This window comes from Ambystoma mexicanum, chromosome 13 (assembly GCF_040938575.1).
Source record: "Ambystoma mexicanum isolate Mex_15411 chromosome 13, UKY_AmexF1_1, whole genome shotgun sequence".
In the NCBI taxonomy this organism is placed as follows: domain Eukaryota; kingdom Metazoa; phylum Chordata; class Amphibia; order Caudata; family Ambystomatidae; genus Ambystoma; species Ambystoma mexicanum.
In genome coordinates this window covers 363,443,475-363,457,662 of record NC_090938.1, presented here as the reverse complement: position 1 = coordinate 363,457,662, position 14,188 = coordinate 363,443,475, and the positions used below count along the sequence as shown (strand labels likewise).

Genomic DNA, 14,188 nt, shown 5'->3' with positions numbered 1-14,188 from the left:
CTGCTAAAGAACAATGCATGGATGTTTTTATAGCAAAACTTTTAAGTACACTGTGTCCATCCTCTGCATATCAAGCTCTTGACAATATAGCTCTTTCATCTGGCAGCCCTTATGGTTCCAAAAGCCATCCCTGAATCCTCTTTTTTAACTGCTACCCAAGATGCACCTTCCACCCTGGGAAAGGTTTTGGCTTTCACCTGATATGGCCACACGTTGGCCCCTTTCACAGCTCCACCCATGTGACCTTGTAACACCTAGCTGACAGCTCCAATCAGATTCTCACACAGCACTAAGCGTGCTCCCTAGATCAGCACCACATAACAACTGGCTCTCCTCATTGTTTCTTTACGTGGTAAACTGGCAATCTACTGTTGTAAAGAAAGCATTTGCAAAACATTTCAGAATTGCAGTTTTACAGAGATTTAGCAGAATTGCTCTCTTTACTGGCAGCCACTGCGCCATTGTTTACAAAGCCCTTTCGTACTCCAATCAGTGCAATCTTGGATGCCTGTGTATGTGTGTATAGGGAGTGCCATTGCACACTCTGGGAAAATCGGGAGTAGGTGATCATGTGGCCATTAATAGACTCATACGCCAGGTCCAGCCTCATGTATGAAAGTGGCAAGCAGAGGCCTGTGTGTGCACACATCATACAACCAAAATATACCAGGTGAAGCCTGAACTGCCAAGCAAAAGCCTCATATACCAAATCGCATCATATATTATGCAAGGTGCACTCCAGCTAAGGTGTGCGTGTGTATGTGAGGGGGTCACTAGCAGTGCCAAGTGACATACTCACACACAAACACTCACCAAAACACCACCTACACTTGTGTATCCTGTTTCCACCTCCGTCTTGCTCACCCCCTATGACACTAAACCTTGATCGACTGTATCTTGGTCAGATGTTTACTTACTGATGATGTAGTTTCTTCACCAGCATTTGCCTCCTCTGAGGACTGGCCACAGCAGAATGCCTTCCATCTCTTTTCCTTAGAGAAACAGCACCATAATGTTCCTGATGCAGAGATCTGTATACAAAAAACACATGCTAAATTTACAGGACAGATCATTTAATATATCGTACATGAGTTGGGTTCTGGCAGGCATGGATGCACTGAGTAAATAGGGGATGTGGAGAAGCGAGAGGGCCTGTAATTGGAACACAATGTATTATGACAATCTGTGAGCATTGTGCTGAACCCCCAAAACACAGGTTCAAATCCCGGAAAGATTGATTAAGTTCTTTATCTTTGCAATGTTGATAAATTGAATACCAATAATAATAACATGAATTAGAATAATCAGTGATGGGAGGAAACTGACATGAAGCACATCTATAACCAAGACTCTATGTGGCAAGCAATAAAGGGACAATCTAGTGTGCATGTTGTATTGACATTAAAAGATGTCACATCATAGAAAAAGACATTAGTGCCCTCACTGTCTTTGATACTCAACGGCGTCATTGAAGTAATATTACAAGTTCCCATGAATGAACCAAGATTAAAATAACTTTGCTTGTAATGAACAACATATGAATGACCACTAATATTATACTGTTTGGAGCAATATAGTTTAATGAACCAAGAGTGGCAATTTGTATTAGTAGCATAAACTGTAAAGTGAATGCCTTCCTGTGAATCCCAATGTTGGTATATAAGACACAGTGAGATTCATGACTAGCCAAGGACAAACCACTTTTGTTAAGAAGTGAAACTAGCATTGAGCCCAATTTAGCGATTAACACGAGAGCTCTCTGTTCCCACCCCAGATCAGCAAAAGTAGGCGTGAAGGAGGCCAGCTCAACTCTAAACAAACTAATTTGCACTCCCTGACTGTACCAACTGTCTCTGTGCTAGGCCCTGAAGACCCTCCGCATATGGAAACAAGGCATAATCGCCATATACTAGAGATATGACAGACAGAAGGTTCGATTTCCAAGTACTAAGGTTTATTGCAAAGCAAATATATTCTCAGTCGGCCGACTGGGGTCTAACGTCTCGCAATGTGTGTTACCCAGATCTCGTGAGACGCAAGAGAGCGAACATTCTACAACAGTATCATATATATATAAACATGCAATCATACAATCTTTTTGTGACACATCAAAACCGCCCATAATGTATCTTCTCGAGCTAGGATTCAGTAATTGACAATTATGACAAATATGACACATTATGACAGGTTTCTTACTTAATCTATTATACTCGTTTTAGCAACAGTTGCAATTTGCAGTTAGCAGACATAGTTCTTTGTTATGAAGAACATAAGGCACTTGTTCGACAAGGATACTGTGTTTGTAGGAGAGGCACATTCCAAGGCTTGTTATCTACTGTTTTCTATTCATGAACTAGGGGTCAGCCTGATCTAAGAAGAGCCCCGAAGGGGGGCTGCTAGGAAAGTAGAATTCATGTTTAACGGCCTGATTCTACAGTTTTAGCGAGACCAGCCTGCACCTGGGCCGCTGATTAAATGCCTTTCTGCTTGCCTTCAAGGACTTGTGAGGGAGGAAAACAATGTATTTCTGTACTGTTTGGCATTTCTGTCTGGGCTGATCTTTCAACATACAAGCTGTGGCCTTGTAGCGTGTATGTGCTTTCAGAATATAATATGTTTTGCAAAGCGTTTGACAGAAAGAAAGAAAAGCAAATGGCAGATGTTACTCAAAATGGACGCCCTATGGTTATACTGACAATTCTATTGGTGGCGATGTAGGGCATATGATGCGATTGGTTTTTGGCCAACATAATATACCTTCTGTACTTGGTTAGGGTCGTTTCTAGACTTACATCTGCATATGTGAGACTTCCAACACCTTCCACAGCAAGAAATGGGGAATGAAGTGCTGGGGGAGTTGGGACACACTGCACAAAAAAAGCAACACAAGGGTTTGTTTCACACGGTTTATGAAGGACTATGTACAATGTTGGACAATGGAAAATGGGTCCGAATGACAAGTAGTCTTCTTAATTAGAATGTGTTCTCTAAATATCTCTTTCAGAACTCTCACTACTCTTACTCAAATCATCTTGTAGAAAGTTGCTCAGTTGAATGATGCATGGGTGAATTACTTGTTTGGGTTGCTATGAGGAATTGCTATCTGGCAAGGGTGTATCAACTAATAACATTATTCAGGTAATTCCATCTCAGAAAGGGTGACCTGCTAACCAAGTTGTCCTTTCCTAAAGCACCATGCCCAAAGGATAGTGCCCTGCTGCATCAGTATCCTGATCTGCAGCACCCAGTCTCCCAGGTACAGGTCACAGGGGCCCTTTTGACAGCTGTTGTGACAGCCAAAGTCACAACAGCGCAAGGGATGCATTTATGATATGCACCTCTGTTCCAAAAACTAAATAACTATGAGAATGCTATCCTGGTGGCATGTTAAACAGTACATATAATCCATAACTGGCTATCATATGTCCTAATTATCCAAGCCACATTAATTTGATGACGGTGAGAGCCAAGGTAGATCTGAACCTGAGATATATTCATCAACACATTTTAGGATGTATTTATTGGACGCCTGTGAGGATGAATGGGAGGGGATTAATGGATACAGACTTGTGTTGGGGATGTAATCGCTCAAGAGGGACTTATCTGCATATGCTTTGGGAGTGTAATAGAGTTCTGTTATGTGTCAAATGCTGCAGGTCTAGCCTTTTTCTCCAATAAAATGGATTCTAAGTACTCAATATGAGGGATTTCAAAACTACCATTGATTGGCCACTGAAGTTCGGAAGCATGTCTAGTTTGTCTGTGCCAAATATCATTAAACACTATACTACCAATGCCATGCTTACAGTACATAGTACAAGCCGGCGACCCCTCGTCATGCATCGGTCAGCCCTATGAGCCCAGATGAGCTGTGGAAGCGTTATGTGTATTCCCCCTCTGTCAGGGTGGCTTAGATTCTACCATCTAGAATGCAGCCCTGGGGGTCCCTCTCTATGATTGTTTGTGAGGGCAGGTAACATCCCCCCAAAGAGACAGCTTTTCCATGTGAAGCTGTCCTGGAAACAGGAATCAAAGGGCACATCCATTCATAAAACAAGTAGCCTCACACTAGGGTGCTGCATACCAAAATGGGACTTTGATTCTATTTAGGAGAGAAGGGTCCAGGGTTAGTGTAGACAGAGTGAGCTCTTTACAACTGGAGGAAGGTACCACCATCATGCTTCTCTCTGTCTCTATCTTCCTTCCTGTCTTCTCCACTTTTTGTAACACAAAGAACTTTGTGTGTTATGCCAGATGGCGACATTCACTTGCTCCAAGGACAAGAATTGAAACCTTGAAACAGGGTTGCTTTTTCCCAATCAGCTGCAGACCTTTGCCTTTATAGGAATGAGTCTTACATCACATCTTTGAATCTCTGCTGGACTTCAAACCTTCAAGAAGATTTTGTTGGACCTGATCAGAGAGCAGTCCTTTCCAAAGACCTCCAGTTTGGAGGTGAAGGGCGGTTTTCCAAGACCAAGACAAGCTCTGTACCCTAACCATCCCTAGAGACCATTGTGGGGAATAGCTGCTGGATCAAAACATGCATCTCTGCAGGCTGCACTAGTGCCCATAACCTCACTATGCGGATGGCGCCTGATGGTGTGCACCAGTCTCCTCCCTGATACCCTGGGGTAGTACTCGCAGCTCCTGAGAGTCAAAGCAGCCAGGATCCCTGCACTTTCACCGTCAAACTGCTGCAAGCTGTGATTCGAGCGCTTTTCATCCAGTTCGAACTCACAGGACTCTCCGGAGCTTTCTTTGGTACTCACTGACTTTCGAACCACAGTTCTGCCCATTCGAACCAGTTCAACACTACACTGCACCAGCTGAAGCGCACTGTTGCCTCTACTCAAACAAAGAAGCCTTGCTCCACCTGCATCGCTCGAACCACCAATTTGAACAACCAGCCTCTTCATTGCAAGTATAGCTGATGATCCTTAGAGCGCCGCATTGAACCAGCTCTCCTGCGCATCCCGTCATCAGCCCAACTGCCGGTGAATCTCAGCCATCAAACTGAACCTGGTGACTGCCATGATTTGCATTGCTCGAGCCTGCTTCATACCATAATTTCTTCAGTTTAACCCCACCTCGACATTCACTTGGTGCTGGAGACTGCGACTGCTGCATTTTGAACTGATTTGAACCACCAAACGGCGCTAAGAAGCCTGGTTAACTGTTGTCGAACCGCCAAGACAATGCAAAGGTATTATTGCTTGTTAACTACCCCCTTGGTCCATTTCAGCGCTTAAAGACTGGCTAGTTCACAATAATCTGTTTTTGCAACTCACAAACATATCCTTTATATGTTTATTTTTGTATTGTCCAGGCGCCCCCCCTGCCTCATCACCCTGAGTGCTGGATGTTTTGTATCTTGCATATTCTGTGTTCTTGCTATACAGGTGGGTTTTTGTAGTGTTTTCTATTCAGTTATTATTGCATATGGTATTTTTTAAATTAAATTATTTCTATTTTTAAAGATCCTTGATTGGTCATTCATTTATTTTGGACTGTTATACTTCACTGTTTTGGTTGCTATAGTTTCATATTCACACCCCTCTTGAGAGTAGCCTTTCCTTGGCCCACGTTGCCATAGACGTTGAAGGAGTCTCGTCTCCTCACTGTGTCTGCTTTACATTTATGATTGGTTTGGCTCTTGGTTTGTAGCAATGTGAGGGATGCGAAGGCTCTTGTGTCACTACTCGTCCTTGTACGCCTGCAAGGCCAAAGTCAATTCGTCACATTTCAAATGTTTGATGTTGACCAGACTGGCATCAATATTGATTGTACTTTAAGTCTGGTAATCTGGTAAGATAGCTCAGTGGGTTAATCACTCACTTCTGTGATCTGCAGTTCGCAGGTTTGAATCCCAGCAAGGTCTAATCAGCCTTACATCTTTCCTAGGTCGATAAAATGAGTACCAATTTTGATTGGGTAATAATAATTGTATATGTAAAATGTTCTATCGAAAAGCTTTTTGGATAAAAGCAATATATAAATAAGAAGTTATAGGTCAGAGAGAGATTTGTTAGGTTGACCTATTTGTAGAATGAACGAACCATCTAGCCCCCGTTTAAGGTTGCCATCCATTGTGAATGAGGTTGAAACAAACGTTTCAAGTTTCACAATGTACAGGATCGAGCAAGTCTTTGGGGTAAAACCAGAAATGCTGTATTGGGTCACGATTCATTTCATCCCCAGTATTTAAAGGATATGTTGCCTCAATGCCAACTTCTTCACATCCAATAAAATAGTTCTGACAAACCATTGAATGTTACAACCATGAGGGAACTCAGACAAATTGATCATGACATTCTGGAAACAGGCATCAAATAATAAGAGAGGCACTCCTTGGAGGAACTAATGAAAAAGATTGTGAGGAACGTTTGGCCTTTCAGAACAGAAATTGTACCAAATTTGTGCAAATCATGTTCATAATCAACAAACATCGGAATATTTTAAACAGAGGGGGGATAGATGGAGTCCCTCATGTTTGCCTTTAAATCAAGTTCCTCTATCAGAGATAAGGCTTATCAAAAGAGTGATATGAGAATATCCTGCACACTAAGAGGCCGATTCATGGAATAATTAGCGCGGCGCAAGTGGGCAAAAACGTGCGAATCGCAGTGGAATAGCGAAAATCGCAGTGAACGTGCGAAAATCGCACGAAAAGCAGCGCACGTCGATTCATGGAAGGCCGTGCGCGAGAAAACCAGCGGATGTGCGAAAAAAAAGTGCGCGGCGCACGTTGGCGCACGTTGGCGCACAGGCCATCTAACAGCGTGCGCCAGGTCACAGCGAAAATCGCACAGGCCACAGCGAAATTCGCACATAGCGCGGCGCACGCAATAAAAGTAGGCGGAACACGGGCGTAACACTCGGAATGGGGAACAACTTGCCAAAACGTGGGCGTCACGGGGGAAGTACAGGGCACAAGTGCGCGGAACGCCCACACGCTCGCCTACAACACGTATTCATGGAATAGAATAGGGGAAAAAAGCGCACGCTCAAACCAGCGCACAGGCACAAACACGACCGCCACAAGAAAGGAGGCGGTAGCGTCTCTGCGGCTGTAAGAAATGTGCGCCAAAAGGTGCGCCAACAAATAGCACCTATATACTGCCATGATGAATGTCCCATACTGTGGCCCTCCAGGAAAAATGACGTGCAAAGGGGTACCCACAAACACGGACACCCGCTGACAAAAAATACGTGTGCATGTATACCGGGGTGCGCGGGAAGTGTCACACGCGATTTGCAGGGTACGTGCATCACAGGGGTTCGCGTGAAGTTATTCACACGATCGGGCCTGGGGGAGCGGGCTACGTGTATTACAGGGGTTCGCGTGAAGTTCCTCACGCGATCGGGCCTGGGGGAGCGGGCTACGTGTATTACAGGGGTTCGCGTGAAGTTCCTCACGCGATCGGGCCTGGGGGAGCGGGCTACGTGTATTACAGGGGTTCGCGTGAAGTTCCTCACGCGATCGGGCCTGGGGGAGCGGGCTACGTGTATTTCAGGGGTTCGCGTGAAGTTCCACACGCGATCGGGCCTGGGGGAGCGGGCTACGTGTATTACAGGGGTTCGCGTGAAGTTCCACACGCGATCGGGCCTGGGGGAGCGGGCTACGTGTATTACAGGGGTTCGCGTGAAGTTCCTCACGCGATCGGGCCTGGGGGAGCGTGCTACGTGTATTTCAGGGGTTCGCGTGAAGTTTCACACGCGAATAGCCTGGGCGCGTGTATTTCAGGGGTGCGCGGGAAGTTTTACACGCGATTTCTGCACGGTACGTGTATTTCAGGGGTTCGCGTGAAGTTTCACACGCGAATAGACTGGGCGCGTGTATTTCAGGGGTGCGCGGGAAGTTTTACACGCGATTTCTGCACGGTACGTGTATTTCAGGGGTTCGCGTGAAGTTTCACACGCGAATAGCCTGGGCGCGTGAATTTGAGGGGTGCGCGGGAAGTTCCTCACGCGATCGGGCCTGGGGGAGCGGGCTACGTGTATTACAGGGGTTCGCGGGAAGTTCCACACGCGAATAGCCTGGGCGCGTGTATTTCAGGGGTTTGCGGGAAGTTCCACACGCGAATAGCCTGGGCGCGTGTATTTCAGGGGTGCGCGGGAAGTTCCACACGCGAATAGGCTGGGCGCGTGTATTTCAGGGGTGCGCGGGAAGTTCCACACGCGAATAGCCTGGGCGCGTGAATTTGAGGGGTGCGCGGGAAGTTCCTCACGCGATCGGGCCTGGGGGAGCGGGCTACGTGTATTACAGGGGTTCGCGGGAAGTTCCACACGCGAATAGCCTGGGCGCGTGTATTTCAGGGGTTCGCGGGAAGTTCCACACGCGAATAACCTGGGCGCGTGTATTTCAGGGGTGCGCGGGAAGTTCCACACGCGAATAGGCTGGGCGCGTGTATTTCAGGGGTGCGCGGGAAGTTCCACACGCGAATAGCCTGGGCGCGTGTATTTCAGGGGTTCGCGGGAAGTTCCACACGCGAATAGCCTGGGCGCGTGAATTTGAGGGGTGCGCGGGAAGTTCCACACGCGAATAGCCTGGGCGCGTGTATTTCAGGGGTGCGCGGGGAGTTCCACACGCGAATAGCCTGGGCCCGTGTATTTCAGGGGTGCGCGGGAAGTTCCACACGCGAATAGCCTGGGCGCGTGTATATCAGGGGTGCGCGGGAAGTTTTACACGCGAATAGCCTGGGCGCGTGTATTTCAGGGGTGCGCGGGAAGTTTTACACGCGAATAGCCTGGGCGCGTGTATTTCAGGGGTGCGCGGGAAGTTTTACACGCGAATAGCCTGGGCGCGTGTATTTCAGGGGTGCGCGGGAAGTTTTACATGCGATTTCTGCACGGTACGTGTATTTCAGGGGTGCCGGGGAGTCCCACATGTGATTTGACAGTGTGGGTCCTCCCAGGTGTACCCTGTACACCCTCCACGGCCCCTGCAGGCAGCCCACACCACAGGGGACTACCCTGCATCCATGGTCATGTCCCGCAGGCAGCCCACCCAACATGGGCATGCCCCCCAGCAAAGGCACATGTCTCCTTGAACTAATGAACACCAACACATGTCCCCTTGCACCCCCACCCCCCAGCACTGTGGGGCACATGCCAGCAGTCCCCCACCCATGTCCAACTCATGTCCCCCACCACCCCCACCCCCCAGCACTGTGGGGCACCTGCCAGTAGGCCCCCACCCATGTCCAACTCATGTCTCCCACCACCCCCACCCCCCAGCCACCAGGGTCACCCTCCACCAGGGCCCCACTCATGTCTCCGACCACCCCCACCCCCCAGCACTGTGGGGCACCTGCCAGCAGGCCCCCACCCATGTCCAACTCATGTCTCCCACCACCCCCACCCCCCAGCACTGTGGGGCACCTGCCAGTAGGCCCCCACCCATGTCCAACTCATGTCTCCCACCACCCCCACACCCCAGCACTGTGGGGCACCTGCCAGCAGGCCCCCACCCATGTCCAACTCATGTCTCCCACCACCCCCACACCCCAGCACTGTGGGGCACCTGCCAGCAGGCCCCCACCCATGTCCAACTCATGTCTCCCACCACCCCCACCCCCCAGCCACGAGGGTCACCCTCCACCAGGGCCCCACTCATGTCTCCCACCACCCCCACCCCCCAGCAGTGCAGGGTCACCCTCCACCAGGGCCCCACTCATGTCTCCCACCACCCCCACCCCCCAGCACTGTGGGGCACCTGCCAGCAGGCCCCCACCCATGTCCAACTCATGTCTCCCACCACCCCCACACCCCAGCACTGTGGGGCACCTGCCAGCAGGCCCCCACCCATGTCCAACTCATGTCTCCCACCACCCCCACCCCCCAGCCACCAGGGTCACCCTCCACCAGGGCCCCACTCATGTCTCCCACCACCCCCACCCCCCAGCAGTGCAGGGTCACCCTCCACCAGGGCCCCACTCATGTCTCCCACCACCCCCACCCCCCAGCACTGTGGGGCACCTGCCAGCAGGCCCCCATCCATGTCCAACTCATGTCTCCCACCACCCCCACACCCCAGCACTGTGGGGCACCTGCCAGCAGGCCCCCACCCATGTCCAACTCATGTCTCCCACCACCCCCACCCCCCAGCCACCAGGGTCACCCTCCACCAGGGCCCCACTCATGTCTCCCACCACCCCCACCCCCCAGCAGTGCAGGGTCACCCTTCACCAGGGCCCCACTCATGTCTCCCACCCCCCCACCCCCCAGCACTGTGGGGCACCTGCCAGCAGGCCCCCACCCATGTCCAACTCATGTCCCCCACCACCCCCACCCCCCAGCACTGTGGGGCACCTGCCAGTAGGCCCCCACCCATGTCCAACTCATGTCTCCCACCACCCCCACCCCCCAGCCACCAGGGTCACCCTCCACCAGGGCCCCACTCATGTCTCCCACCACCCCCACCCCCCAGCACTGTGGGGCACCTGCCAGTAGGCCCCCACCCATGTCCAACTCATGTCTCCCACCACCCCCACCCCCCAGCACTGTGGGGCACCTGCCAGCAGGCCCCCACCCATGTCCAACTCATGTCTCCCACCACCCCCACACCCCAGCACTGTGGGGCACCTGCCAGCAGGCCCCCACCCATATCCAACTCATGTCTCCCACCACCCCCACCCCCCAGCCACCAGGGTCACCCTCCACCAGGGCCCCACTCATGTCTCCCACCACCCCCACCCCCCAGCAGTGCAGGGTCACCCTCCACCAGGCCCCCACTCATGTCTCCCACCACCCCCACCCCCCAGCCACCAGGGTCACCCTCCACCAGGCCCCCACTCATGTCTCCCATCACCCCCACACCCCAGCAGTGCAGGGTCACCCTCCACCAGGCCCCCACTCATGTCTCCCACCACCCCCACCCCCCAGCAGTGCAGGCTCAACCTCCACCAGGCCCCCACTCATGTCCCCCTGCACCCCCACCCCCCTGCCACCATGTGCAGCCCCCACCAGGTCCTCACAATCCCCAATCATGTGCGTAATGGTCAGCCTCCACAGCCAAAAAGACCTACCAAGTAACCCATTCACCCACATGGAAATGGAAATCACATGTTACACCCCCAATGTACATGAAGCAAATGAACCCATGTCCGTCACACACATATTTTCAAATTGAATGGGAAAACACACAACATGACATGCATGAAACCAATGAGATGAAACCACACAGTGAACAATGTAAAAAAAAATGTATTGAAAAAAATACAAATGCCAAAGAAAGAAAACTAACTACAATGTAAATGTGAAAAAATAAGCTGCATGTCCGCATAAAAACACAAATCTAGAAAATCAAATCAAAAAAATTATGTCCAAAGTGAAATGTAAAAACTCTCCATGCAACAAAGAACTATGTACAAAAATAACAAGGGTCCATCATCACAACTGAACTAAGGAAACCTCCTAAAAAACCTACCTAAATATCAACTATATACAAAAAGTGGAGCAGTGTCCGTCGACTCCAAATAATAATAAGAACGAAAGGAAACCTAAAACTAAAGAACTATATACAAAGGCGGCGGGCAAGTCCAGCGGCTCACTCTGTGGTGTTCCGGGCCAGGGCATCATCGAACTCCTGTTCGATGTCCCGGAGGCGGTCCAGTTCCATGGCCCCGAGGGTCCGCAGGGACGACGCTGTGTCCTCCTCCAACCCCCTGCGGATTGCCTCGAGGCACTCGGCCCGCCTCAGGGCCCTCCGCATGGAGTTCTCCGCCCTGACCATTGTGAGCCGCGCCTCTTCCGCCCGCCGCCGCTCCGCACCTATGGCGTGGCCCAACCGCTGCCACACGGAAGACACTCTCTGTCCTGGGTCCTCCTGCCCTCCGGCCGATGCCTGCCCCTCCGATGTCGAAGGCCCCGAGCCTTCATGGCTCCCACCATCTTGCTGCTGCTGCTGCTCTGCCTCTGCCCGTGCACTGCCTCCTGCTGCCTGCACATCCTCCGCCGGCTGGGGTGCACCTGTTGATGTGGCCACCCCTGCTGGACGTCCGACTCCCGACTGTGGCAGGGATGCCTCCTCCACCAGCCTGGCCGCACTGTCAGAGGCAGCTCCACAGGGCACCCAGGTGACTGATGGGTGGGAAGATGGCACAGAGGACGACTGGCGCGTAAGGGGTCCAGTTGAGGAGGGGGTCGGAGCAAGCCCCATCAGACAGCGGAATCCGGCCTGGGTGACCTGTCCCAGCAGGCTGACGTGGTCAACGAGCCATTCGAGATGACGTGCAGTCTCTCCATGAAAAGACTGCAGGTCACCTCGCATGGCCCGTTGACGCAACGCCACACCAGCCAGGACAGGCTCAACCCGGTCCTGGATGGCCACGTCCGCAGGCAGAGGAAGGCCAGTTGACGTCAGCTCATCCCCTGCCTGAAAACGGGTCTGGACGTAGGCATCCCTGCTGGTGCAAGATGATGCAGGGACAGGATCGGGGACAGGATTGCACACAGGCACCTCCGCGGCCGCCTGTGCTGCCTCCTGTCCCTGGTCCTGGACTGCACCACTAGCACCAGTGGGATCCCCACCTCCAGACCCTGTCTCTGGTGCTTGCGCGGCCCCCTCCTCCACCAAACCCCCCACCAACCTGGATGACTCTGTGCCATCTTCCCCTGTTGGGCCCTGTGGGGTCCCAGCTGCCCCTTCTGCTGCCGAGGAGTCCAACTGCAACCTCCGCCTCTTGGACCTCCCCCCGGCAGCTGCGGCCTGGGACGCGGCACCGGACTCCTCACTCCCCGACGAGATGACAACACGGGAGGGGAGCCGGGCCTTGCGTCTCCGGCTGGCGGTCGGATCCCCGCCGCTGTGCTCCACAGCACCTTCTCCGCCCTCTTCATCAGTTGACGCTGCAGACAGGGAGAAACAAAACACAGGCATCAGGGCACTGTACAATGGACACATACACACATGACAGTTGTACATGAGTGGCATTGGCAAACCTCAGACATGCCATCACAATCCCCAACACACATGTCATTGCAACTGGCACACATGAGCCATACCACAGCCATATCGCAACTGCCACCACCATCCCCACACATACAACAGCATCAGCAGCCAAAGGGGAGCCATACATCACATGCAACACAGGAAGTGCACCACACATGTACACACACCACCACACTTGCATGCATGTCTACACCTCTGCCAAGTGTCGCACTGTTCAGACGGGCATCCATGTCACATCTGCCAATCAGGCTTCCACATACCGCTGTCACATGCATCCATGTAGCATCACTGTTGCACCTTTGACAAATACACACACATGCACATGTACACAGTGCTCATACATGCAGCCGAAAACAACATACATGCCTGACATCACGGACATGTCTACTTACATACACATTCATCCAAACATGTGTGCACGCACAACTGCATTTGCCATGCAAGCCCACACACACAAGCACCATCCATGTCTCACACATTACAGCCCTCGCATGTGTCAGCCCCACGGCCCTGTACACCCCCACCCATACTCCACCCCATACAAACAGATGTGCAACTGGCACAATGGGGAATGATCACCACACGCCCTGCTCACAACCAGGATGCATGTACACTCACCGCTCGACTCCAGACGGCTCTGCTTCTCTAGGACCTGGACGTGGAGCGCTGGGGATATGCGTTCCAGGACCCCCATCTGTTCTTCCGACAAGTGGCCCCGGCGCCCCTTGGCATCCGCTGCCTTCAAGAGGCGCCGGGCCTTGTTCAGGGTCCTGGACCTGAAGTCCTCCCAGCGCTTCCTGACATGTTGTAAGTCCCGGACTGCCACCCCCTCCGCGTTGATGGCAGTCACGATGTCTGTCCAGATCCGAGTCCGTCCTTCCTTGTCGGCGCGGGAACTTCCAAAGAGGGCATCATACTGCCCCAGGACTTGCTCCACCAGGACACCAACTTCGGTGGCACTGAAGCTGGTGCCCCTCTGCCTCTCTGGCCGGGGGTTGTCAGTGGTCACAGATGGTGTTAGCCCCGACATGACAACCCCAGAGGCAGGAGTGGGTGGGCAACTGGGTCCTGGGGCTGGGCTGTGGAGCGATGGAATTCCAGTCGGGAGTCTTCTGTTCCAGCAGGGGTGGTCACAGCAACAGCACCCCTGGCTGATGTGCAGGCAGCAAATGGCAGTGCACGTGGGCAGCAGGCAGTCAGGCAGCAGCAGATAGCAGGTGGGAGCGTGCTCGG

The 14,188-nt window shown here is 52.1% G+C and overlaps 1 protein-coding gene across 3 annotated transcripts in view; it reads right to left on the bottom strand.

Moving 5' to 3' along the window:
- LOC138520143 (protein IWS1 homolog A-like) overlaps positions 1-14,188 on the bottom strand; it is a 721,593-nt gene that overhangs the window by 44,431 nt on the left and 662,974 nt on the right. For all 3 annotated transcript variants that reach the window (XM_069632628.1, XM_069632629.1, XM_069632631.1), the window contains one exon: positions 918-1,031. In XM_069632628.1, coding sequence (XP_069488729.1) covers positions 918-1,031 — 114 coding nt within the window. The remainder of the gene's footprint in view (positions 1-917; positions 1,032-14,188) is intronic.